Source organism: Heterocephalus glaber, unplaced genomic scaffold (assembly GCF_053883595.1).
Source record: "Heterocephalus glaber isolate CG9 unplaced genomic scaffold, H.glaber_assembly_v1.0 deba00001454, whole genome shotgun sequence".
Taxonomy (NCBI): Eukaryota; Metazoa; Chordata; class Mammalia; order Rodentia; family Bathyergidae; genus Heterocephalus; species Heterocephalus glaber.
In genome coordinates, this window is record NW_028258303.1 from 4114015 (window position 1) to 4141991 (window position 27977).

At 38.2% G+C, this 27977-nt stretch overlaps 1 protein-coding gene across 3 annotated transcripts in view; it reads left to right on the top strand.

Moving 5' to 3' along the window:
• The window catches only part of Unc5c (unc-5 netrin receptor C), a 385500-nt gene that overhangs the window by 302661 nt on the left and 54862 nt on the right, over positions 1–27977 (top strand). For all 3 annotated transcript variants that reach the window (XM_004848093.4, XM_004848094.4, XM_087215813.1), the window contains exons 5-7: positions 9601–9781; positions 13799–13966; positions 16735–16899. In XM_004848093.4, coding sequence (XP_004848150.1) covers positions 9601–9781; positions 13799–13966; positions 16735–16899 — 514 coding nt within the window. The remainder of the gene's footprint in view (positions 1–9600; positions 9782–13798; positions 13967–16734; positions 16900–27977) is intronic.

A 27977-nucleotide genomic window follows, 5' to 3' on the forward strand; every position in this document is an offset into this window, starting at 1 on the left:
TGCTTTTGTAAGATTTCCACTCCCTCGATCTGAGTAAATCTTAGGGTTCACTCTAGGGATTGCAGGGTATCCTCTCTTCCTCCATATCATGTTCCCTACTTGGCCTGCTCCCCAAGAATGGTAATTATTCTGTAACCACAGGGTGTGTCCCATAATTCCTGGCTCTGCCCAGAATCCTTTGTGTGGGAGAAGGAAGTAGAGAAGAGAGCTCAGGGACAGTTACATGGTGGGGAGAATGGAGAGGGCTGGAAGGGAAATTCTGTCTCCTTGGAACCTAGATAAATGTGTTAAAGCCAGTGAGAGGTGTGCCATGGTGTGGGGTGGGGAGATACTGATGTCTCTGAAGAACAAGTGATGAAGATTAACTCCAAGTGCCAGGAGAAAAGCTCAGAAGGGCAGAGTAGAAATTATATGCATGGTTTAGTTGAAGTAAAAATAATAGCAATATATAAATTGCTTATAGCTCTTGATTTATTACCAAAGACAGTAGAGAATATTTTTCAATTTTTTTTTTTTTTTTTTTTTGGTACCGGGGATCGAACTTGGGTCTTTGTGCTTGCGTAGCAGGTGGCGAAACCACTGAGCTAAATCCCCGGCCCATTTTTCAAATTTTTTGATGACATATTTTTGATCAGAAATTCTTTCTACTTATACTTTCAAAACATTGATATGGTGATGATTTCTTAGAACATAAAATAATTAGAAAGTATTTATACCAGTTGAATAAAATTATATATTTTAATATCTGCCAGGAAAATGTATGCTAATGACATTTCTAGAATTATAGATTCATGGAGTTTAACTGGAAATATGTATCCTGACTAGCTTACAAACTAGAGGGATCAATTTAATACTCACTTTTAAAGTTCTAGGGCAGTTGTGAAGCTATCATACAAAGGTGTGTGGATTGGACTTTGTCCAGGATAAATGTCAGTGAAGGATAAAGAAACTCAGATGTTATTTTTGCTTTAGTTTTTAGATGAATATCATTTCCTTCTCATGTTTTAGAGTTGCCTGGATTTTCCCACCTCTTTTAGTATATCCTTAATTAAATTTTAGTAATAATATTAGAATATTTACTACATGCCAGGAACAAAGTATTTAGTGTATTAACTCATTTAATCCCTAAAATTCTTATGAAATAGGAACTAGAATTATTCTCATTTTATGAGTAAATACCCTGAAGTATAATAAACCCACCAAAGAGTGGCACAAATAACCCTAGAATGACAGTTTGGTTTCTAAACCCATTCAGCAAGAGCAACCCCCTCAATGGAGACTGCAGGAAATGCTTGTTAAAGTAGGATTCTCAATTGCACACAATGGATTAATCAATGCCAAGCATAACAGAACACACAAATAGGTCATCCTCATATTGCTTTGAAACTATTTTTATTACCTTAATAAAGTCCCATGCCTTTTAAACACTTGAGTAAATTACATCAAATATGCTTCAAATGACTGTGAGGGCTGCAGTTGCTGAGACACAAGGACATAGAGGAACAGAGCTGTGCACCACCACAGCAGTGACAAGTCATGGTTTATGGCCAAAGCCTCTTATTGTTTTCTGAACTTCAACCTATTTTTCTTTCTTCTTGAATGTTTTATACATAGCTAAAAATAACGTTTAGCACAGAAAGACATCTCTTGTGTATAAATCAGTTTGCTAAGTGGGAGGGATAGAGAGAAGGCCAGCATTGGGTAAAATCAAAAGAAAAGCATGGAACAACCAAGACAGGAGCAGAACTTAGAGGCCTGACCAGGGACTTGATTAACCAAGATTAGCTTACAAATAAATAGGGTGCCAGCAATTGAATTACTTACTATTTGTCTTAGTTACTTTTCTCCTTGCTGAGACAAAATACCGGATACCCAAAGTTAACAGAGGAAAGGTTTATTTAGCTCAGTTTGTAGAGGTATCAGTTGGAAGTCGGCTGGCTCCAGGGTAGGGTGTCATGGCAGAGGGGCATCATAGAGGGAAAATAGTTCACGGCAGGCAGAGGGAAGCAAAGCAGAAGGCAGCAAGCAGCAAAGTAGCAAAGCAGCAAGTGAAGACAGCAGCCCCCTTTCTGTCTCTTACATTCTATCCAGGTTATGAGCCCTTAGGGCAGGTAGCATTCACACTGAGGGTGGGCATTCCCATTATCCACTCCCAGAAGTATGCCAAACCAATCAGTGGACTAATTTAGTAATCACACACTGTTGATCCCAGCATCACACACCCTAGATCCAGCCACCTCTGAAAAGCCCCACCTATGACATGAGGCTTTGGGGGAATATCTAGACACAAGCCATAACACTATTCAAAACACACACACACACGCACACACACGCACACACACACACACACCTAGTACAGCAAAATATTCTATGTTGTAATTTTTATGTACAGCATATGCCAGGAAGCTCACTGTGGACTCACTCCAGATGGAAGAATGTCACTGTAGTAGTGTCGGTTTTGTGATATTACATGAAAAGAACTTTAAAACTGTATGTTAGGGCTTTATATTAACTTGGCAATTCACATAATCCTTTCAGTGAATTATTCTCATGCAGTGTTTTCCCTTCCATACATTTCTTTAAGGTTTCAGTAATGCTATTGTTATTTTTGTCTAAGCCAAAATGGTAATAAATGCATTTTAGCACATCGGCTTTGCACCATTGTTTTTTATCAATATCCATCTTCAGTTCTTAATGTTAAGATAAAGCTGGTCCAAGACACAGAAATCATTCAGATTTGTTTTTAATATATCAAAACCTTTAGAGGAAAAAGAAATCACTCTGTTCATGGAAGTAATGGGAATTTTGAGCAAATTTGCTGTTGCTGAAACCATGCTGTATGCTCTGGGTTCCTTGTGTAGTAGTAAGGTGCCTGAACTCCACATCCTGTCAGCCCTCACATCCTTCTCTGCTGTCTCTGTGCCTGCAGCACACACAAGTCCCAAGCCCGAGACTTCAGATTGCTCCCTCTTTCCCACATCCATTGCCTTGTAATCCTTGCCCTCTGTCCCTTCAGATTGCTCCCTGGATCCATTCGTGTCTTTGTATCTCATGGCAAGTGCCTGCTGACTGGTGTCTGGCTTCCCAAGTGGCTTCTTCTAATCCATTCCAACTGTTTTTAACCCAACGTGTCATTATGCATCTTCACCTCTTACCCTTCATAAACTTGCAGGAAGTGCGGGTAAAGGCCAAATGTGTTAACACACCACTGGGTCCCTTGGTGACTTCCTGAAAGCCAGCCTCTCCATCCTTACTGTGCTCTCTGACTTTGTGGTTTATCGCAGGTTGTCCAGAGCTCAGACTCCTCATGCAGCTTCAGCACCTTTGCCCAGGCTCCCGCTATGTCCTCTCCCCGAAGTGTCCTCCTCACTCCCATGGTCTCCTCTGTATCCCACAAGCTGAATCCGTCCTCCAAATGCTTTTAGGCATATTTGCCTCAAAGGTCCTCTTTCCACATAATTTAGGCTCATGTTACCTCCATCTCACCCCATCTGCCACACTGAAATCCTGTGTGTAGGTTTTTATTCTTATCCAGCGAGCTCTGTATCTCCAGCACCTGGCACAATGCTAGCACATAGTAGATGCTCAGAGGTTGTGGAATTGAAATGAAATCACAAGATGTCAAACTCTTTATTACTTCAACATTAAAATTCTTAGAGGGTTGTGTTGCAGGCCCAGGTCCACTATGATTCTGTGTTTACTAGGTGAACATCCATAAGAATTATTCAAACACATCTACAGGAAATATATTCATATAAAGTGGACTAAAAGAACATGCCACTTTGAAAACTGTCCAGTTATAGGCCACTATAGATGGCTACTTAAGTGGCAGTGAAGCATGGGTGTATACCAGCATAATCATAGAGGCTTTGTCTCATGATTTCTCCAATGAGTCTACTTAGAGACCAAAGCAGGATACTCTCAAAAGTGTAGGATATTTGGGTTCTTAATCCCAGATAGAACAGCAATCACAGTTAACTTAATTCCAAAGAATGAACTTGATTCCAAGGAATATTTAAAATGACCCTTGCTAAATACACTTCATATTAACTTTGATAGTCAATGCACCAGGCTTGCAGAGGCCTAAAAAAGTATGTAATAGATTTAAATGCACTGCATGTCATGTGATTTGTTCATGCATTTACCAAATGTAACATACCTGCTATGGGCCAATTCTAGGCCATGAGAATATGACAGTGCTTAAGGGAAGGATGTAAGCTCCAAAACGCCATGGAGCTTATGTTCTGGAGAAGACTAGTAACTAATAAGTAAAATTAGTAAAATAAAGAGTAAATAAGATGGTGAGATTTTCCATGGAGAAAACAGAAAGGTATGATAGATTAGGGTAGAGGCAGCAGGAGAGGTTGCAGTTCTAAAGGATAATCAGCAAATGGCTCACTCAGAATGTGACTTGGATCAGAGACCAGAAGGAGGAGCAGAAGCAAACCCTGTGGGGACCTAAGGAAAGGCTATTCCATGTAGACTCATCAGCAAGTTCAAAATCCCCACGACGGGAGTGCCCCTGATGTGGATAAGGCCGCAGAGGAGCCAGACAGAGAAACAGAGAATGAAGGCAGCAGCTCGGAGAAGCCTGGAGTGCTGCCCACTCAGGGTCCTGGGCTCAGATGCTGTGAAGACTTTGGCTATAACACTGAGGGAGCTGAGGAGCCATTGAAGGTTAGAGATGCAGTGCAGCATGGTTTGACTTGGGATTGATGGATCACCCTAACTATTGTTATTGAGAATAGAGTGAGAACTAATGGGAAAAGCAGAATATGAGACAGAAATTTCTTAAAACAATGCAGAAGAAAAATGATTGTGACTGAGACCAAGAAGGAGTTGGTAGAGAGAAGGTGAAATGGGTAAGATTGGTAATGTACTGCTTAACAGTGAATGGGCAAAGAGAGAGGGAGAATGAGGTGAACACTAAGTCTGACTAAGTAACAGGAGGGCTGGCATTAGCCTGAACTGAGCTGCTAAGACTGCATGAGGCTTGAACAGGCTGTTTGGGAGCTTTCTGTTAGATAGTTGAGTGGGGTCACACGGACGTGGTTGGATATATGAGTTGAGAGTTCAAGGGTGGGATCTGGGCTGGAGATAAATGTAGGAGTCACTGCATGAGACTGGATTAGCTCACCAAGGAAGTAAAGACGGAAAAGAGAACCCAGAGGTTCAAGGAGCAAGCAACAGAGGAACATGGGATAGAGCAGAACCTGGACAGTGCCACGTCCAGAGAAAACAAGTCTGGCCAAGAGAAACCAACTAGGCCAGATGCTGCTGAAGCATCCAGGAGAGCACTAGGCTCCCATCAGCATATGAACAAAAAATCGATGACTCAGAAGAGAGTCATGGGGTGGGGTGGGGTGAGGTGGGGGTGGAAGCAGAGGCAGGTTAGAATTGGTCCCAGCAAGGTGAAGGTGATGAGGGCTAAGAAGAGCAGGTGCAAAAAGGAGTGCCAAGGAGTCTTGTAAGGCAAGCAGAGAAGTGCTGGATGACCAGAAACAAAAATGAGTGGAACATATCTTAAGTCCTGAGGAGTAACAGGTTGCCTGTGTTTTTAGGGAAACAGATGATTTATTATTGAAGGAAGAGCATGATTTAGTAGAGGCATGAAATTTGTGGGACTTGCCCTTGAATAAGAGAGGGGTAATGAGGTGAAGCACAAATGGGAAATGACACACGGGGCATGGAGACCTCCCACCCCAGGGACAAAGAGAGGGTGCACAGTACAGGGGGTGGTAGGTGGGGAGTGAGAGCTTTGAAGGTCTCTCATTTTCTCAGTGATAGGAATCTTAGTCATCAGCTGACACTGAGGATGGAGGGAGAGTAGTGTTTACAGAGAGGCGAGTGTGACTGGGAGAGCAAATGGATGAAGAAAAAATGGAGTATGACTTCTAGGCAGAAAGAAGAGCCCACTGGTGTTCTGTTTTTATGAATTTAGGATGAGCCCATGCAGCATGGCTGAATCCAGCCACAGTTCCTCCCTGGGTAGAGAGGGGATGGGGAGAGACAGAGTAATGGCCAAGTAAGTGCCTGGAGAGAGAGCAAGTTGGGTGCACTGGGGTGTGATGCAAGGACTGCTTATATAATTCAACACTGGCTGGGAAGGAGGGAAGAAGTGACAGCAAGTGAGGAAGAAATTAGGTGAGTAAAATGGCTTACAGGTTTTGATGAAGGATTGTTGAACTAGGACTCCTAGAAAATTTATCAGGAAAGGTAGAAGATGGTAAGAGGAGACGGTGTTTGAAACTGTGATTATGGAGAGGATGCAATCAATGGTAAGGACAAGAGTTAAACTGGTGCTTCTCAAACGTCAATGCATGCAGTTCTTGTGAGGATGCACACTTCCAGTCTGCATTTCTGTCCAATTCCCAAGGTGAAGGTGATGTTGTTGAAAGACAATTTGGGAAGATTAAAAACTACTTACCTCTTTAGATCATGCAATCAAAATCCCTTTGGGTGAGATTTAGGTTCTCTGGGTTGAATTCAGAATTATCACTATTAATGTTCTCCAAGTCATTCAACGTGAGGCTAGGGTTGGAGACCTCGGCCCAGAATTGTGACCTCAGGGTCCAAGACCACTCTGGGGGTGGGGAGGGCCTGCACCTGAGGGCTGAAATACTGGAAGTGTCATCTTTTTGGTTATTAAGCAGAAATTGTACTGGATAAAGTGACTGTAAGCCTGCAGATAACTACAAACAGTGTGGAAATGGCATGGTATCTGATGGCATGGAATTGAAAGCAAAGATGTTGAGAGAATGGTCTGGAGTAGACGGTGTGCAAAATAAAGAACAAATTAAAAGAGAGATAATAGAAAACCAGGGGATTTTTGCAAGTAGGAAGAGATGGGGAGAGCAAGGAGGAAGGGGAGACAAAGGGGATGCCAAGAGAATTGAGATGTGTTATGTACGTGTGCCAGCTCCCCCTGATGAATGTGGTCACTATGTACTGTAAACATGTACTCATAAAAATAAATATGAAAAAAGAAAAACCAAGAACACTTGAACCTGAGCCCCAGGCCATGTAAATGAATCATCTACTACTTGAGGAGGACTCCAGAAAAAATTCTGGCACTAAATAGAGCTAGGTTTACTAGGGAAAAGGTGAAGTAAATAATCTAGAAAGAGGTTGCAATTCTGGAGGATGTTGCTGGATTCCTAGCAGCAAGGATGGATTTCAAGATGCGGCAGTGAGAATGGGCAGCCCAGCCAGGGATCAGAGTGTGGGAGGCAGGGGCAGGCTCCCCAGAGGGAGGAGTATCAAGGCAGAGGTCATGGTACTCCCCAACACTAGTGAGAGACAGCCAGATAAAGTGTGACACTGCATGTGAAGCCCAAAGATCATATGTGCAGCAGTCTTTGTGTCTCTAAAGCTTTTGTCCAGCATGCTCATTGAACTCTCCTCCATGTAATAAACTTTTTAAATAAACAAGTGGTTTGTAATATCCCTTGAGATTTCTTTATGTCAATTGTGATGAGGATTACAACAATGTCGTTAAACTAATATCAGTTACAGAGAAACCGTCATTTTGAGCAGCCGTGATTTAAGTAGGATTCTCCAGAAGCAAATCATGAGCTGAGTCTTGAACGCAATAGCCTTCTAAGGAAGTGTTCCCAGGACAGCTTGGAAAGCTGGCAGAGCAAACAGGAGAGGAAGGAGAAGCCGAGTCATAGTGTAAATGCAGGCAAAGTGCCAAGGACAGAGCTTCACCTTGCCCCCCACAGGGGAGCCCTGGGAAGTAAGAACCCAGGTTCTGACCCAAGCAGACAGAAGTGTATTTCTGCACCCAGGGGTCAGTGGCTTAATAGAGTTGTTAATAGGGCATTGTGAACTGCAAGGTATTTCCAGGATGAGAGAACCCCAGAGTCTGAAGGTTGGCTGCAAAGAAGAGTAGCAGGCATGACTATTTGAGAAATAAGCATGTTGAGCACAAACAAATAGAAAGGATCTAACACCAACTGACGGGAGTCCAGTGGTGCCTTCTAGATGTGGAAAGTTTTCTTTAGGGTGGCACCATAGATAAGCTAGGTAAAGATTCAATTGGGAGAATATGAGTCTCAAGTTTCAGTTATAGTCAAGGCAATTTCTGACAGTATACCTCTTGCTTCCTTCCAGGAAGGTTATATTGTCACCCTTAGGGCCAGACTTTGAGAAAATCCAGGTCAGAGGAATGTGTAGTTGCTATTTGAAAATAAAGTGCATCTTGCAAAAATCCATTCTCTTTCCCAGTGCCCTGAGTGCAAATATCAAGAATGTTTATTTTTAAATTTACATCATTACAAACAGTTGCTTTAATCCACCTCCCCATCCATTTCTGTATTTTCAGATTGTGGTTGCTTTTTGTTTTTCCCTTTATACATTGGGCTGTCTCTGAAGGATTAGAGGAGCATTATTTGAGAGTCCCTGCATTAGTCAAAATTTAAAGCTGTGCTATGTCAGACCCACCGACAGATTTAGAGATTAATTTCTAGACCTCTTGCAGTGCTGGAGAAGCTCTTTAAGATTTTGAAAATGGCAAAAATATTGACTCCCTATGACTAAAGGTTACTTGTATCCATAACCACTCTAAATCAAAAGGAAAGTTTAAGAGTGGTAAATATCAATGTTGTTTTGCTTTATGGGGAAAAAAACTGTATAGGAAGAAAGAAAGAAAAACTTTGTCTGGATAAAAAATATAGTTTACTGTCCAGAAGGACAGCTTGTCCAGTTATATTTCCCTCCTTTTATTTAGCAAAGACAATATCATTATTGCTAAACTGATATCATTTGCATAAAAATCCAATAGTTCATTAGTTTTGAACAACAGTCTTGTCCTAGGTCATGTTCCCCAAAGCAACCATGAGGCCAAGATTTGCAGATAGGGGAGACAGAGAGAGAGACAGAGAGAGAGACACACAGAGAGAGTCACAGAGAGGGAGAGAGAGGAGGGGGGAATATTTGTATATTGAGGGAGATTGGAGTTTGATTTACACAGTATTTGGATTATATTGAGGGTTGGTAGAAAACCTTTTTTCCCAAATATTTTGGCTTAGATGCATCTCCAGATATGTGTTTTGCTACGTTTTAAAGCCTGTGCATTTTCAGGGAAATTTAATCCATATGTTGCAGTGAGGCAACATGTAAATCATAGTCATCCAAATGTTTTTTTATTAGAGCTCCATGATGTCTGAAATGCCTTTTGAGCTTTTTTTTATAGCCCTTATATCCTTTTCTGAAAAGCAGCAGGTAAGTTGCCAAGAGTAAACAAATCAAATAGCAAAAGATTTGAGATCAGTTTGAAATGGTTGGCCCATTATTTTTGATTGGGTTCTGAACTTGGCAGTGCATATTCCCTGTTCCTGCCCACAGGGCAAAATGAAAACAATTTCCACACTGTATTTCCCAATTGGTTCATTGACATTTGAGAATAATGTAGTACAGACAGAATTGGCATGTTTGGCAGGTGAGTGATACTTCACATGACCTCATAAAGTCACTTCCCCTGTTTTGCAGAAGTTCAGAGCGTGGATAATGTTACACAGATTCCATAGCACAAATTAAACAAGCTGCCGTCGAGGGAGACTCACAGGGAATTTACTTAGGTTTCTTGTGCATCTTTAGGTAGAATGGCTGAAAAATGAAGACATAATTGATCCTGTTGAAGATCGGAATTTTTATATTACTATCGACCACAACCTCATCATAAAGCAGGCCCGCCTCTCAGACACCGCGAATTACACCTGTGTTGCCAAGAACATTGTTGCTAAGAGGAGAAGCACGACCGCCACTGTCATAGTCTATGGTAAGTGAGCACGGAATCTCAATCCAGTTCACCTCACACTGCAGTTTCTTCTTGGTATCAGTTTTAGTGTTGATTTAATTTTAGAATTTCAAGTTAGAGGCCCCTTTTCAAAGCTCGCTGCTGCTCCTAACAGTGTCCCATAGAGTCAGTGAGGCTGTTTATGCCAAAGGTTGCAATTTTTTACATTTTTGCATGAAATTTATATATGTTACCTAGAAAAATTCAGGAAACAGGAATTTGAAGAGAAAAAGATGTTTTATGTTCCACTGTTTGTGGTGTTCCATAAATGGAATGCTAGGCATAAATGGGTTAACTGTGTCCCCAACCCACCCAAGGAAGACCAAGCTTAGAAATCCCTAGCCCTGTCCCTCAGCTTCTAGAAAAGTGGAGGCAGCCACCAAGGGCCTGCTGCTTCCGAGGCCCTCATCTCTGCTCTGCTCTGCTCTGCACTGCCGAGATCCAGGTTGAGTGCTCTAGAGACGCAGGTGCTTGAGGCAGCCTGCTGATGTTTCTGTGGACAGGGTTTGGCACAGTGGTGATGAGACCTCCAGAACTCTGGAGCTCCCCTGTTCCCAGACACACAGAACAACTTGACCTCGGTAGAATATGCTTTGCATCAGAGGCAGCCAGAGCTGATGGAAGGATGTCCATGGTCAGGTCACTCTCAGCTTCACAGCACAGCAAAGTCATATGCAAGGGCTTATCCAGGAAGTCCCTCCCACTCTCCCTCCTCATCTTCCTCATCTCCACAGCTGTCCTTGCTGCTCAAATGCCAGCCAGTTGCATGTGGAGGGGCCCGTATGCTTATCTCTCTCTGTGCAGGTCAGCAGTCAGTGTCCTGGTCATTTTATAGATGGTTCCCCCTCCTTGCCTAACTTTATACCCTTTTATAGACTGAGACACCAGGCCACATACTTATACTTATACCAGGCCATGTACTTATATCACAGTGTTAGAAGTATAAAGGTCCTTACAGGGTTGATGACTAATAGTCACAGAGAAAACGGCGCCACCTCAAGAAGGGGTGGAGGTGGTGGCCCCTCCAGAATGGCAGGTCCAGGCCTCTCCATCGCCAAGGGCATGGTGGAGCCTGGCAGCCCTGCTTATGGTAAGCAGTGCTCACAGGCCTTGGGCTCTGATAGGCTGTGCGGGAGGGACACGCACCAGTGACTCTCTGGCTCGTTACTCATTGTGGGTACTGGAAGGAGTTCAGAATAATGGAACCCCAAAATATGCTATTCTGGCTTACTGACTTTTTTTTTTTGAGTTACATCACTTGAAAAACAGTATGTATAAGACCACTCTGGCCTTTCTTCTTTTTCTTAAAAGCAAAAAACAGACTCTCATATGAAAGATGCCTCCCATATACTAGAAGGAAAACAACATTCTTATTGTTAAGGATAGGAAGTTGAGATCAAATGAATGCTGAACAGATCTTATTAAAATAACTCTTAATCTTTCAGCCTTATCACATAATTTAGTTACATTCTCAAAACTTACACTTTTGGTCTAATTCAGCACAAAAGTGTTAAGTTCCAAAGCCATCTTTAGATGATCATTTCTTTATGAAGATTCCTATGCCATGTAAAACTTATATTAAATAAATTTAAACACTTTTCTCCTCCACATCTCTTTTATGCTAGTTTAATTTTAGGTCAAGCTGATAGAACTCTGGAACTGTACAGATTAAAATTTTCCCTTTCTTTCAGTAACATCCCAGTGAATGTGTGCTTATGATGTAAGGAGTTATGAGAACAGAAACCATTATGATATTCTGAGCCTGAATATAGTGATGTTTTTAAATTGCCATTTTAATTACAGGACAGATGCATACATTCTTTTTAATCCCATGATTACTGTGCGATTTAATTTCCTAGCCCAGATAATGGCTATGTTGAATTGTAAGCAATTGTGTGTCTTCAATCACAATAAAATGTTTCCTACTTTTTATCTTTATCTAAACTGCCTGAAGGACGTGATTAATGGTATTTGAAATGCAAAGTAGAAATGGGCCCAATCATAGAGTGTACCACTCATAAATAACTAATGCAGGCAGACTATATATAGATGTATTATATAGATATTTAATATACATGCAAATCTTTTCCTAAGTATAGCATGCTCTCAGTATCCACAAATGTAGTGATACATTGTCTTTAGGAAAGATCAAATGCAAGTAACTGAAGCATTCACAGCTAAGGCTAAGGACTAAGGGTCAGAAATCTTGTGCTCTAGGACTAGGGGTTCCATTAACTGACCTTTCAAAGCCAAGATTCTCTGAGCCCTTGTCACCTTTTCTGTAAAACAAAGAGATAAGCCTAGGATCTGCAAATACATTTGTGTCTCTAAAAGTTTCTGGTTATTTATTTTTCATTAAAGTTGTAGCAGAGCAGTGCATTGATTCGATAACCCCAAAATACCAACTTGACAGTATGCTAGCAAGAAGTTCATACTGACAATTTCATGACATTTTGAATTTTATAAAGTCGAATAGGTTAAGTTGCTTTTTAAAACACTAACTGAAACCCTCCGCATCAACCATCTGCTTGTGTTTTTTATGACTTTGTAAAATAAATTGTCCATGGCTCATAGGTTGGTCTTACCCAAATTCCATAGGAAAGCATACATCCAGCCAGCATGTCTTATTTTGAGTCTGTTTTACATACATTCTTTGTTAGTATCATTTTAGACCACAAATATGCATCCACTAGAGAAGCACAGAAAAGGCCTAAGAAGAAAACAGCTACAAGTATTATAATCCTATCATCTAGAGCTAATATTTTTTAAATAATTAATATTTGTACCATGGATATTTTCTGTGCATAGATAGGATTTGAAAAATAAGATATATTTTTATTTAAAATATAACATGAAAATACTTAAGCATTATTAAATGGCATTCTGTAATATCATTTCAATGGCTTCTTTAGAAGAGTCCATCACATAAACTTACATAATTTCTTGTTTTTTACTATTACAGATGTTTTGAACTATTTATTTTTATTTTTAAAAATCTGATGTGGAAAATATCTTTGTCTGCCTGTATGAAAATATTCCTTAATGGATAGCTTTCTAGAAAGTAAGATGCTGGGCACATTATATGCACATAAGAGGTTTGTGTTACTTCAATGGCTAACAGCTTTGTTTACTATCAGGAGGCACATGCTTTTACTAGTTGTATCATCTTTTAACTACCAGCAAATAACTTTTGTTAGAAATTACTTCATTGAAATAATTGCATAGACTCACATTATTGAATTACTTTAAAAAAATATTTCAGGGCATTTTGTAGAGGGAGCTCTCCGGAGATGAATAGTACCAATAGTGTTAGGGTATAGGTTTTTTATCGCATGTGTACTGACAGCTCCATCAAATATTATAATTAGACTTTCCATACAAAATAGGTGTCCGTTTCAATATTCTCAATTAATTGCTATGTCAATCAAATTACTAGTCACTTTGTTTACAACTCCAACACTATAAGATTTTCCTTTGTAACTAGGTTCACTCATTAGTTTATGAAACTGATGAAGAATCCTTAAAAGGTGGTAAATCTTGCATGTGTTACGAAAAATATAACCATCATCATTTTTAAGAAGGCTAAGCAATTTTTAGTTAGTTCCCATGCTACAGATCCGCTTGCAGCTTTCCTTAGCTTAAGGATGTGAACATTTATTATTTGAGATAAGCTGTCAAAAGTAATTTTTAGAGCTTGACTATGTAAAGGGATATAAATATTTTTAAATAACATTAGCCAACAAAAAGAGAATGCAGTCTTACTTATTGCTCTGAGTGAGTAAATCTCTGTCCATAATTTTATTTATCTTTGTGTTTAGATTCTTCAGCTATATAATGGAACTTAGAAATGATACCCATGGTCTCTTGTAGCTTTGACATTTTAGGCTTTGTAATGGCCGCTGTGAGATGACTGTTTGTTTGTGTGTTGTGTGTAGTTTACGTGTTTGGGTGTGCATGCAGAGATGTTTAATCCACTTTCTGTGGCTCACCTCGTTTCAGTCAATGGTGGCTGGTCCACCTGGACAGAGTGGTCCGTGTGTAACAGCCGCTGTGGACGAGGGTATCAGAAGCGCACGAGGACCTGCACCAACCCAGCTCCACTCAACGGCGGTGCCTTCTGTGAAGGGCAAAGCGTGCAGAAAATAGCCTGTACTACTCTATGCCCAGGTAAGGAAACCAGGCCCTTTATTCCACATGTTTTCCACCCTGCTAGAAATAGGTTTTAGAAATAGATCAAAGGCCTTAACCTTGACTTATAAGTGTGATAAACAGTGTTTAAATCCACTCTATATTCAGTGTTTACATTGCTGAAAAATCAAGTAATTCCTCCAAAAGAATACTTAGCTTTGTTACCCAAACATGCAAAATAATATAAAACAGCAGTTACACACTCATGTACATAATCCTTCTGCAGTATTCAGTGGAACCGCTAAAGCCAAGATTGCAGATTCTATAATTCAGGGACTTGAACAGCATAGAAAACTACACATTTATCAATAGCATCTGATCTTCAGAAAACCACGGCATTTAATTGGAAATGAAATTTAGAAAATGTTTTATACTGTAATATTTGATATGTGGTGCCAGTTTCTGGGCAAGGGCAAATAAAACATTTGGAATGAATTAAAAGGAAGGCACAGCATTGTGACACATGGGATAATGGATTTTGAAAATACAGTGCAGTCGGCTCTTATTATCTGTGCACGGTGGCCATCTATTACGTGAGTCATGCAATAGTACCTGTGGTGAGATTGCATTCTTCTACCCCTGGGCATCTTTCTGCATGATTTTGTATTGCTGCCCACTCCTGTTCTTAGGTAAACTGAAATTAGTATTTGTCAAAACCTATTAAAATGTGTAGTCATGTAAATACCCTAATATTTAGTTAAAATTATTTTGAAATAGCCCGTGCATTTAGTGTGTTCATTGAGTAGGTATTTTGTTATCACATTAATTATTTAGATATACAGATTCCTTACTTCTCTTTACTTTGCCAAATTTTGTCCTCTTCATCCTTTCATAGAACCTTTGTAAGAAATGAGTTGAAATGGATAGAAAAATATAATCTGCATGTTACATTCCTAAGTGTGATATCCAAGTATCAGAATAGCCTCTCACACTGAACTCTTTCAGAGCCTTTATTTATGGAACGAATTTTGACACTTAGGCTTAGAATTTGAGATTTTTATCTTATACTATTCTATATTGTATCTAGATGCTGACTCTCAATTAAAATGCAATGATCAATTTGATTTGAAACATAAGCATGTCTGTGTGTGCACGCCCACTTGTGTGTGTGTGTGTGTGTGTGTGTTTCAGTATACTGAGGGTAAAAGCAAATGTACTACCTCAATATGTAGGACAAAGCAAATATCTTTGCTCCAGATACTTGGGAGTTGTTTGTACAGCAAGCTCTGTGTGATGGAAATAATAATGCTTTCCTCATTTTTTCGTATGCACATGTTTATATCTTCATGCACATTATGTATGATATATTCACACAGTAGCTAGGCTATAAAAACATGCAGATTTTCCAATTACATAATGTATTACAATTTATGTCACTATTGTCAGTATACATGTTTTAGATGTATATTAAATATTTGATGTTTGGCATTATTTTACATGGAATATAGATAATCATAATAATTTATGTGCTTCAGGGAGAGAAACAATTTTAAAACTTAGTTCAACATTTCTATCCCATTTCTATAAGAAACTTTAAAGAGATGCATGTTAAAGTATGGCAGTTGAATTTACTGTATTTGTTTTTCAAATTGGGATATAAGTTGCATTTTTAAAATATAGATATTTCAGCTCATTATCATTGGAATTACTTACAAACTATAAAAATAAGAAGAAAGTAACAATTCTAAGTGAATGGCTGGAAAAGTTAAGAACTTAGTTAAATATTATTTTTAGTAAATATAAATGGATATATCATCACAAAAAGGATGGAGTCATCAAATAATAAATGGAAAATAATATAATCATTTTAAGAAGACATCACAGAATGTTTCAGCAGAATGAAGCAGCCTGTATGTTAAAAGAAAATAAAGAGTATATAAATCATATACACAAGCTTAAATATAACCTAACTTTTCTTACATGAGAAACTCAAAGTATAAATACTAATTTACAAAATAAAATGAAGGATAGACAGTAGGGAACAGAAAGATCTTTTGCAAATGAGAAGGAGACCTAGAGATGGAGAGGAAAACAGAGGAGGGGAAGAGAAAGAAAATTTTTTAAAAATTAAGATGTGTAAAGTACATGTACGTAGGCCCTAAGATGAGTGAAGACATTATGTACTGCAAATATGTACTAATATAAAAAAGAGTATATAAGACAGGGCTGGGGATTTACCTCAGTGGTTCTGCCATCTGCCTCACAAGCGCAAGGTCCCAAGTTCAATCCCTGGTATCAAAAAAAAAAAGAGAGAGTATATAAGACATAGATGGAAAGGATATGAGATGAGAGAGCACAGTGTAAGAATAAGAGAGAGGAGAGAAAGGCTGGGTGGACTTCTTCCCCACAGTACCAACCTTTACTCCAAACTCCCGTACAAATTGACTTTCACTGTCCACATGAAACCGTGAACAAAGGAATCTTAGATCCATAAAGGGACCCTTCCTTTCTCAATACAAAATGTAGAACTTTCCCCTTGAAAAGAAAAATGGGCACCACCAGGAGCTAATTGTGCACAAGTCCTGAGCACAACTTTGTTTCCCCTGTGCTCCAGAAGCTTCCCTTGCCTGGCAGTGAGGAACTGGTGCGACCCACTCACTTCCCAGGGCAGAAAAGACTGTGAGGCTGCTAGGTGGGGCACTTTCTTCCACGGTTCACTTTGTCGCCTTGTCCTGAGCTCTGCATCCCTCACCCTTCATTAGCTGCTTCTCCCTGTGACCCGACTTTTCTGACTTTTTTTGTGGCAGTGGACGGCAGGTGGACCTCATGGAGCAAGTGGTCCACCTGTGGGACTGAGTGCACTCACTGGCGCCGGAGGGAGTGCACAGCGCCGGCCCCCAAGAATGGGGGCAAGGACTGCGATGGGCTAGTTCTGCAATCCAAGAACTGCACTGATGGACTCTGCATGCAGAGTAAGTGATCTTAGCAGCCACAGATGTGAAGGGGCCTGACAGTGAGCCATGTGGATGTCTTTGAAGGAAGTATAAGAAATTAAGAACTCTTTGAGCAATAATAAAACTGCAATCACACAGCAATATCCTAGCTTTCTCTCAAAACTGGATAAAACTAATCTCCCTGGAAACAGAATGATTAATAACTATGTCCAGCGAACAAATGACAGGCAGCCTGGCTTTCCCGTGAGCAAGCAGTAAGTTAGTCATTCTCTCCAGACCACCATATTATTACTCAGTTTTATTAGCATCTAGCAAAGAGCAAACTAAACTCCTCATGGAGTCAAAATGTGAGCTTCCAAAAAGTGAGCTGTTTATTTCCTAATTCATGGCTGGCACCAAACCAATGTTGTAAAACATACAAGGATGGCACATGTTTCTGCAGGTAGACTTACTAATCTATAATAACGATTTAATAAGAACATCTTCACAGCCCTTTGAGAGTAGTGGGTTTTTGTTACTAGTGAGAGTGTGGCTATGACTTAGTTAACTTACACAAATCTTATTAAGTTTTTTAAAAGAGTGCAAGAGATTAACTCAGGTATGCAGTGGATGCTATAAGCTAAGTAATCTCTGTTTTTCCTATCTTTGTTAGCGTCTATCTTCCTATCGAGAAAGTGACTTGACTTATATACTTGGAAAGTTTGTCAGATACAAACTTATATTTTATTGAGGATCTCTTCCATGTTCATAGTTTTTTGCCTCCTAGGAATTAAGATGATAAGAATTACCCTGAAATCATACCTGTGCAGGTAGAAGGACCAAGCACTGAATCACATTTGGGCCTGATCTTATGGTGGCCAAATGTTAACAGTTTTCATAATTCATTACAAATTGCCTGCAGAATACAAGCGACCAAGTGTGTTTGTGTAGAGATATTTGTATTTGTTATTTAAGAAAAAATATTTTGTTTTCACATATACAAAATTTTGTTTACCAGAGTCTATAAATACAAGGATCTTTAAAAAGAAATCTTACTTAAAATGCAAATAAGTAATGGTGTTGCTCGCAGTGAATAACTATCTGATAGGTCTCTTATTTGTATGTTTCCTGCACACAACAGTCTTTGAAAGTGGCCTGCTGCTGATGGCAGCATGCACTTCTGATTATGCGTGGACAGCTGCTGTGCATCTTACTAAGTTGGTACGAGAAGTGCAAGAATGAAAAGAGCACAGCTGTTTTGCTAACCATCTATCCAGAGATACAGGGATTGTTTCCCTAGGCAAGAGTTTGAATTGAGGACTAAAATAACAACATAAAAGTCACAAGTCATTTTTTTTTACCATTTGCTCATTTAGTATTTTTCCTTTTCTGAGGAACATACTGATTCATGTGATTGAAAAGTAGCAGTGTTTGAGGTTTTCTCTCTTTTATGCTGTGTACCTCTCTTGGTATAATAGTTCAACCTTGGATGATTTAATATCCACTCTTCCTACTATGCATATTTAAAAATTCTGAGAACAGGCTATTTAATAAGGAAAACAGTGCCATGGGTTGGAATTTTGGATCTTTTCCTGGTTGTACAAAATTACACTTTCTAAGCGATGACATTTGTCAAATACAAACCTGAACTATCCAAACTAAGACTTGCATTACATAGAATTCCTTAATACCTGGATAATTTCTTACAACATCAGTGTAGTACAGTGTTTCCTAATGGATGTTTGCTAGTAGTGATAGCCTGGAGTGTGTATATAAATAGGGAAGAAGAATGAGGCTACAAGAAGGGATTTTTGTTTGTTTTGCTTTGTTTATTTTCTATTAAGTCTTTTTTTAGACTGAAAAAATTTTGTGTGTGGATTAAGAATATTCAGTTAAAGAGCTAGTTATTTCTGCGGCTCTGATTTGCTACCTGCTAAGTTAATAAACTCTTTCATCTACCCTCTTATATCTACTGGAGTCCAACAAAGGGTAATAGTCTATACTACTATTGATCTCCTTTGTGGTGAGAACCATGGAGATATTGCTGTGCTGTGTAATTATAGTATTTTACAGTGAAAGCCATACTTTCTGTTTATCAGCAACCTTGGTGTTTCTGGCAGGGTACTGCTGCTATAGATTTGCAAAGAAATAATGTTACTTTGGCCCTGATTTTAGAAAACAAAAGGCTTTCTAAAGATGAAACTGAAAAGCTTACAAGAAGGACCAGGTCTGTATTAAGAAAAAGAAAAAGAGAAAAAAGGCAGCCAAAAAGTTGCAATTTGTATCATTTAGTATTAATTTACTTTAGAAGAATAAGTGTCTTGAATGTATTAATAAATAGTTCTTCAGCAATATTTTAATTTTATCTCAAAATAAAGCTTACCTATTACCATGAACCAAATGTGAAATACCATCTCTGAATCTACTGAAGTTCACATACAAATAATTTTGATAATAATGTATGTATGCTGCTATGAAAGAGAAATTCAAGTTCATAATGGATGTAAATAGGATTCAGAGACTCCTAGATCTTGTAGTACAGTATTTTTTTAAAAGCTAAGTTAATACTGAAGAGTAATACTGTATACAGTCCATAAAAAATATTGTTAATGTTTATTATTTTGTTAACAACAACCAAATTCAGATGCATTCCTTCCTTAACCACTTACCTTAATACAAAAACCTTTGGTTCAACGCATGTGGAGAAAATACAACTTAAAAAACACACGTGCACTCATGCTTGTACACACACACACAGGAAGGCAGGGAGAGAGGGAGCTCCTCAAGTGTCAGAGGTGCAGATGCAGCTCAGAGAGGAGGGACTATGCCAGCCACCATCACAACAGGGACAGGAAATGGGTCCCAGAGAGGAAGTGGGACTTGCTGCTGGGTACAGAGGCTCCGAGAAACCCAGGGCTGAGCCTGGGAAATAAGGACCTCGAATAAAGCTGTCACTCAGAAAGGACTGCACCACTGAGGATCAACTAGGACAGCTTTTGCCCACCAACTCTAGAAAGCCACAGGAATACCCATGCTAGGGAAACAGAAAATAAAGTTTTTACTTAAATAAAACCTATAGTAAAACCACAATTCTATGCCCCGCTGTGGTATGGCCTCTGTGATACAGTGCAGAGAGCAAAAAATAAAAGATGTGTAGTTAACATAACTGGTCAAACTTCTGAGGCACTGGCAGAGCAAAGAACAAACTATTCTGTAAGGTCTCCTATGTACCTAAATAATGTGGTCTATGATGAAAACAGCCCGCTCCTGAAAATGAGCTTACAATCCGAAGTTCTAGTTGCCCAGGAGAACTGTTCACCCTCAGAAAGAGTTGGCAGCATAATTAATGAGTTAGCATTGTACTAATGTGGACTCTTAGTGCAATCTGAATCAGACTACATAGTAAGCAAAAGTAAAAGTATTATACTTTAAAGGCAATATAAACACAATGAAAGTAGAATATTGTTAAAAGAATAGACATCTTTGGAAAAAAATCAGATAGAATGTCTAGAAATTTAAGTATGACTATTAAAATTTACAACTTAAAGGCTGGGGATTTAGCTCAGTGGTTCTGCTGCCTGCCTCGCAAGTGCAAGGACCTGAGTTTAATTCCCGGTACAAAAAAAAAAAAAAAAAAGCCCATAAGAGCATCCCAACATAAGCAGAAAACAAGCATTTGACAAAATTTACAACTTAATAAAAGATTTAAAATGAGATCCAAAATAGCTATAGATAAGGCTGAAGAAAAATTTAGTAAACCAGAACGTTTATGTCATGAAACTTCCCACAACACAGAAAAGAATGATAAAGAGAATGATTGTGTAAAAGATGCAAGACACATAGAGCATAGAATGAAAAAATTCAACATTTACTACTCAAAAAAACAAAATTTTAAAAGGTTTCCCCATAATTGAGAGTGAATTTAATACTCACAAATCCTCACTGAGTAAATTCCCAGAAGTCTAAAAGAAGAATTGATTCTTTAAAATAGAGACAAAACTAGTTACAGCAGTGGACAGGGCACATCCATAGTCTCAGTTCCTGGAGAGGCTGATGTAGGTGGATCAGTCCAGTAGTTCAAGACCAGCATGGACAACATAGCAAAACCCTGTTCAAACAAGCAAACCAAAACAAACAAAAAATGAAGAACAACTGAGGAGCAGCTGAAAATAAGATAGAGTTAAATTGTAGCCATTATTAACATGGAACGTGGAAAAGTGTGAACCAAAGTAGAATTTTCCAATTTCCATATATTGTTCTGGAAAAGAATAGTAATACTATTTGCATTAGACTAAACTGATTCAAACATCTGATAAATTGTTTAAGACTGAATACAAATATAAAACTTGACTGAATAAATTCAAAATAATTTTTTAGGGCTAGAAAGAAGCAAAGAAGAAACACAACTCATGGTAAATGTAAACAAAAATTAAGATACTAGAAATAAATAAATATATATATATATCAGGGACCATAAAGTAAATGAATTAATGCATCTATAAAGGAAACTAAAAATTATAGGAAAAACACTGTTTTATTATTATTAGACTGAATTCATAATTACAGAGAAAGATTAAGAATTAATAAATGGAATTTGCAATCTTCATTTTAAAATGTCTAGTTAGTGGTCTTGACTATGTGATTGAACTGTTCTTTTCAATTCCATTTCCTATTGTAAGTACATAACATGTATCAGACAGTTTTTGTGCTTAGTCTAATTTATGGACTTATTGTTATACTTGATAGTTTCCAGAGTGTTTAATTTTCACTGAATAATTGGTTAAAAGATTTTAAAATTATTTGCTAGCCTATGCATGATCTTGTAAGACATCTTAGAAATCTTTCTTAATATAATGCTAATTGAAATTTTTCATCTGAAGACTTTGAGGATCACTTATAGAATTATTTAATATTTTTTAAATGTAATACTGTTAAATGTTTAAAAACATAGCTGAATGGAAACTCTCATAATTTTAAATGTTAAAAAAATATAGTTAAGTAGAAACTTGTGTTTTGCTAGTGGGAATACAGAGTTTTTATAATTATTTGGGGAAGTAATTTGACAATATAAGTCAAGAGCTTTAAAATTGTTCAGACCCTTTGACTCAGTAATCCTATTTGAATAAATATATTTTAAATAATAAGAACATTTAGAAATAATATGCCAAATATGTCTATAGTTTTTGTTTATTTATTATTATAAAAATGAAAAGCCCAAAGACCATCATTTTAGTAATGGTTACTCCCCTGAAGTGGAATATCAGCCACTAAAATATCTACGTAAAATGCAAAATATTTATGTTTTAACACAGAAAAGCAGAATGTGGGTTATATATGTACTTTGTTAAAATAGTGTGAGAGTAAATTTAGGGAAAAGACCATTGAAAGTTATGCATTCCCTGGGCTTCTGAGATTACGAGTCATTTTTTTTCTTTTTCCATATGCTTTCTATTCCACACATTCTTTATACTGAACATCCCATTATGCTTATGGTTCTAAATGCCATTTGGAAAGGAGTGCTGAGGATAGACTTAAGCAACAGTGTGATGCTGGAAGCCAGAATCTCTGAATTTGAGGTATAACAATATTGCTGACTTACCCTGAGAATCCAGTCACATTGATTCGAATCAGATTACCAAAAACAATATTTCATAAAATACTTGTAGAAAATCCTAGTAGTATAAAACCCCAGGTGGCAAGAGCTACTTACAGCCAGTAAATCAAGTATTTGGAAGACATGGGGGTTTGGAATTGAGTTACAGTTTTGCATTATTTCCCAGTTGCCTGTCATATACATAACACTCTGTCCTTGCAATCAAACTTATTCTTAGACTGTTTGAAAAATCATATTTATTGTGTGATGTTGTGTAATTCCATTTGTGTAATAAGATCACAATCTTCAAACAATTTCAAAAGCTCTACTAAATTTCTAGACCATTGACACGTAACAGCTCATATTTTAAGCAGTTTATACACACACATGCAGACATGCACATGCACCCACACACACACACGTGATTGCTCCTTGGCCTTAAAGAAGTCACTCCTACAATAGAGAGAATTATTTGGTGCCTTCAAATGGTCTCTTCCAGAAATTGTGCTATTTCTCTAAAGTGTATTATGAGAGAGTAATTAGAAACCAGCAGAGTCACTTAGTACTCCAGAAATAGGATAGACATTTTTAGTCTATAGGCATGTTGTCAGTTCTTTTAAGGAAAGTAAATATTTTAGAAAACCAAAGACTTTTGGGGAACCACATGGTGTGGGTTGCATTGAACAAGAAAGAGCAATGACTTATAGTGGTGGTCAGTATTGAAACTAATGAAAAACATGTCTGATCGGTGTGGTATGAGAAAGAAACTCCATATTCATTACAAATTTTACTGTTTTTACTTCATAATACTGAAGAATAATTTATTTTATCCAGAAGGCTGTATTGGAAGGTCAGTCATACTGTCTGTCCACCAAAATATTTGGGCTGCTTTATCATCATCTCTCAAATAATACTAAAGTAGACCCCCTTCTGTTTTGCAGTATACTTTTGAAATGGGAATATATAAAATGGTGGGGTAGGGGAGTGGAAGGGAGAAAACAGGGTATAGGAATAAAGAAAATCCTTAAGAAGTTTCTAAAAATATGCTAAGCCAGAAAGTATATTGACATGTTAGAATAAAATTATATTACTAAGACCTGATAACTTTGAACTTTTATCATCTTTATAGTAAATTTGTAGTAAGATTTACTTTGTCAGCCAGGCATGATAGCACACACCTGTGATCTCAGCACTCTGAGAGGCTGAGGCAGAAAGATTGCAAGTTTGAGCCCAGACTGGACAACTTAGATACTTAGGGAGACCTTGTCTCAAAAGAAGAAAATAAAGTGCTGGGGACAGAGCTCAGTGTGAAGGCCCTGGTTCAATCACCAGTACTACCAAGGCTATATCATACATATGGCTTGGTTTAAAAATGAGGGGTTTATCTATTTTTATAAATCCACCACATTAGATTATCACATTCCTTTGATTATTCCTATGGATTTTAACTTTTCATCCCATTTTCAGTTTGAAGTTCTACATAGGCATAATGTCAGAGTTCAGATCAGAATTCAGAATTATCCCTTCTTGCTAAAGAAGGCTTATGCCACAGAAGACACACTTAAAATTGCAATTTACAAATAAGAACTGGTGGAATTGTCTCTGCATCAGTGAACTTCCTGACTTTGGGAAATTAAAATGCTATGCATTCTGCAAATTCAGCACTTTCTTCTCATTAAAACATTTACACGTCATACAGCTATTCTATTAATTCTCACCAGAGGAAGTAGCAGAGTTCACTACATGTAATTCAGCGTGGACACACTGCATACTAGGGCCCCTGGAGTCCCAGGTGCATTTAATGTGGAGAGATAATTTAGCTTACAGATCGTCCTGTCTTGACTTCTTCAGAATGATGTGTTTGTAACCACCCATAGTAAGCATTCTCCAAGGTGCTAGTGAGTGCCCAGGGCAATTCTTCTCAGTGTAGCAGTTTGATAGGAAAGCATAATTGTGAGTGTTAGACAGTGAGTGCTTTTATCTGTAGCTGGAAGAAGCTGATGTCATAGCTGTGTTTGTGTACATCTTGATACATCTAGTGTCCCAGCTGGCAAATAAATATTCTGTGCATGAACTGCCTGCCCAACACAGTACTCGGCAGTCTCTGGCATAATCAGTGTGGTTTGCTGTCTTTCCTTTCTGCTAAAACATTTTCCTGCTTTTGAAAGCAAGGATGTGGTTAGAAACTTGAGCCCACAGAAACCCATTGAACACCTACAAGGCCCAGACTGGTTAGTGTGAGGAGACAAAAGCAAGGTCTTCAGCCCCAATGTAAACTTTGAAGGGATCCAAAAAAGTGCCACCATACACCTGGCACAGCCCAGCAGGGACTCTTTCCAGAGCACCTGAGTGTAGGCACAAGGGAGTTAGCTAAATTTTTTTTTGCCTAAAACTGTGGACAGGGTGATGTGTTCTAGAACTCAGCCCCTTTAGTTTAGTATTCTACAATATTTTGCTTTTTCTATCAGATGGCTTTCCTACCCTAGGAGGATATTAATATCATCACCTTTGGTTTCAGTTATGTATTATTCTTTGAAAGCATTGATGTGGCTGGAGTCTGCTACCTAAAAGCACTAGGGCAGCTGATATGAGTTTGATTTTACTAAACTGGATCACAGCTAAATTGCAGACATTTATGCTGTACCTACTGTGAGTCATGAGATAAGACTTTCACATCTAGGGTGTTAAGAATCTGCCATTCATTTTCAGAAGGGTGTGGCTGGTGACTTTTGGGAACAGGACTTGAACTGGCTTCATACGGCATGGCCAACTGTCCTGAGGCCTGGAGCCCAGATTACTATGGCAAACTAGATAACTGACATCGGTGATAAACAGATGTTCTTCTTGATTTTTGTTGTCATGTCCTAGAATTTATGTATTCATTTATTTGGAGTTCCTTAAGCCCCATCAATAAATAAACCCTCAGAAGGGTGGTAAATTATAATAAAGGATCCCGGATGGCTTTGACAGACCTGACCTTTGACATCATTAGTGCAGTCCTGATGTGTTTGCAAGATAAGAACTGACCTCAGAGGAAAAAAGAGAAGCCACACAGGTTTATGTTGAATGGCCCTTGAGGTTTTAATAAGAACATTTGCATCTGAGGAGATTGTAATTGGGGCGAGAAAAATCCCACATTTTGGTTTACTGCAGCATCACAGCCAGGTCAAGGAGAGGGGAAAGTCCATAGGGAACAAAGATTCTTCTTTCTGTAAAATGGGAAAAGTCATGAAGTTGTCCAGAATACTTAAGTAGATAAATATGACTAAAACTAACTCGTTACTTTGCTATTTAAAGGCATAAACTTGTAGAGAACATAGTTAACTACAGTTGAGTACATCACATGCATAACCTGCATGCTCAGCCCTGTGTAGGGTATGAATAATTCCCCTTTTTAAATACAGCATTCTAAAACCTAATTATATTGAACTAGGTCCACATTGTAATATTATGAGTAAATCTTTAAGGCAAGCAGGAACACCTTATAAAAACTCTAGAGTCCTAGTACCTTATTTAAAGATAGTTTTTTTGTTTGGTTGGTTTTGGTTTTGGTTTTTTTGGTACCAGGGATCTAACTCAGGACCTTACGCTTGCGAGGCAGGCGGCAGAACCACTGAGCTAAATCCCTGGCCCTAAAGACAGTTTTGACTCTTAGACATCTATTGCACATATAGAGCATCTTTTTAGGTGTCCCTTAAGTTTATGCTTAAGATCAGTGCTTCTCAAAATTTGGAGGACATAAATATCACTGTATCTTATGTTTTATAATTAAAGGAATTTCAGATTTAATTCTAATTCTCTTCACTTTCTACCTAGTATACTGATGTTAGGCTCTGGCATAAGTTGCTTCTGACTGCAATCTGCTATTTTAGATGTGCCCAAGCTGAGACAAAATTGACTTCAGTTCAATTTAATTAATGCCCAAAAAGTAAAACACAAAACAAAATTAAAACTTTGTGGAGTATTTGATTATAATCCCCTAATAATAGTTCTCTTTTGCAAAGGAAGAAACTGAGGCATATAATTGAAGCTGCTCACCCAACACCAACAGACAGTTGCTAGACCCAACACATAAACCTACATTTGTTTCATTTTTAAGCTTCTTTTTGTGCAGACTCTTGGATACTGGAATCCAATGGTCACTAGATTTTATTGCTTTAAAATGAGATATTCTTCTGACATGTAAGAATCCCTCCAACTGTTGTTTATTCATTTTTCCCTGATAGAATCATTGCTGAGAGAAATGATATTTTTTTATTTACATGTTTACTTATTGTAGGGTTTTGTAACAAATACAACATACTCATCCTGCATTAACAACCACATCATTTTAGCAGGGTTCTCCAGTTACCGTAGAATAGAAATGCCAAGGTTTGGTGCACTTCTTTCCTTAACACATAGTTGAAAGAAAAGATACTAATTGGAAGTTGTCTCATTTGAGGGAAAAAACCTCTATATATTATTTTACCTTTCTAAATATCATGAATATCAGTGATAACACTTCAGATGGAGAGGTGTGTGTATTGCAATGTAAGTCATTAATGTTACCTCATCCAATCACTTGAATATCAAATGAAGCCAGGAACTATAAAATCCCTTTCTATTATTTCTTCATCTCTCCTCATTTAAATTTACTGATTAGTGCTCACATAGTGCTTATAAAGTTCAGGGTTATAGTTCACTGGCTGAGGTTTAACCTAACCTTTACTCTGCTGTTTGACCAGCATTGTAATGTTAAGCCCCATTACCATTTTGTGGGGTTAAAACAGGTTGTTCTTATCAGTGATTTTCGTTAACTCCAAGACTGTGGGGGTGTGCAAGTGAGTGAAGGCACAGACTTGGTCTTGAATTTAAACCTGGTCAATGATACTCAGAGGTTATGACATTTCTTATGCATTTTCCTATGAAAATATGAAATTATGACATTTTCCTATGAAAATATTACATATGGCATAAAATTTTCTATTACCCTTTTTTTTACAAAAGATCATAAAATTATCATCTTTGTCTGTCATCTACTATCCACAATGCATAAAAAGAAAAGCCTTTGAAAGACTTAAAAAGTTTCTGTTTATTGGGGAAATAGAATTTACATTTGGCTTCTGGCATTTTCCCTGTGAATGTCCAAATATAAACTCATTAAACAGGGTGTGTTCAGGCATATGACTAAGCAATTACTAGATAATCGGGCATGTACATAAAGGTACTGTGTTGTTACCTACAATAATATAACATCAACAAAAGTTCCACCTCCTTTATAAGACAGTTGGATATGGGGTCAGACCTTCTATAATAGTTGGACATCAGCTGTAAAACATGGGCAGCTCCCCAGCAGTCAAATAAATTAGAAAAGTCACTCCTTTCTCAAGACATTTTAATACCATCAGCCAGAAAATAACTCTGTTAACAGTCCAAATCTGCATATGGTAAACCCAAACGTGAAGAGTGGTTCTCAGGCAGGTTGGAAAATGTAAACCTTGCACACTGTCAGCCTTCCTGATGAGAAAGCTAAAATCCAATCTTA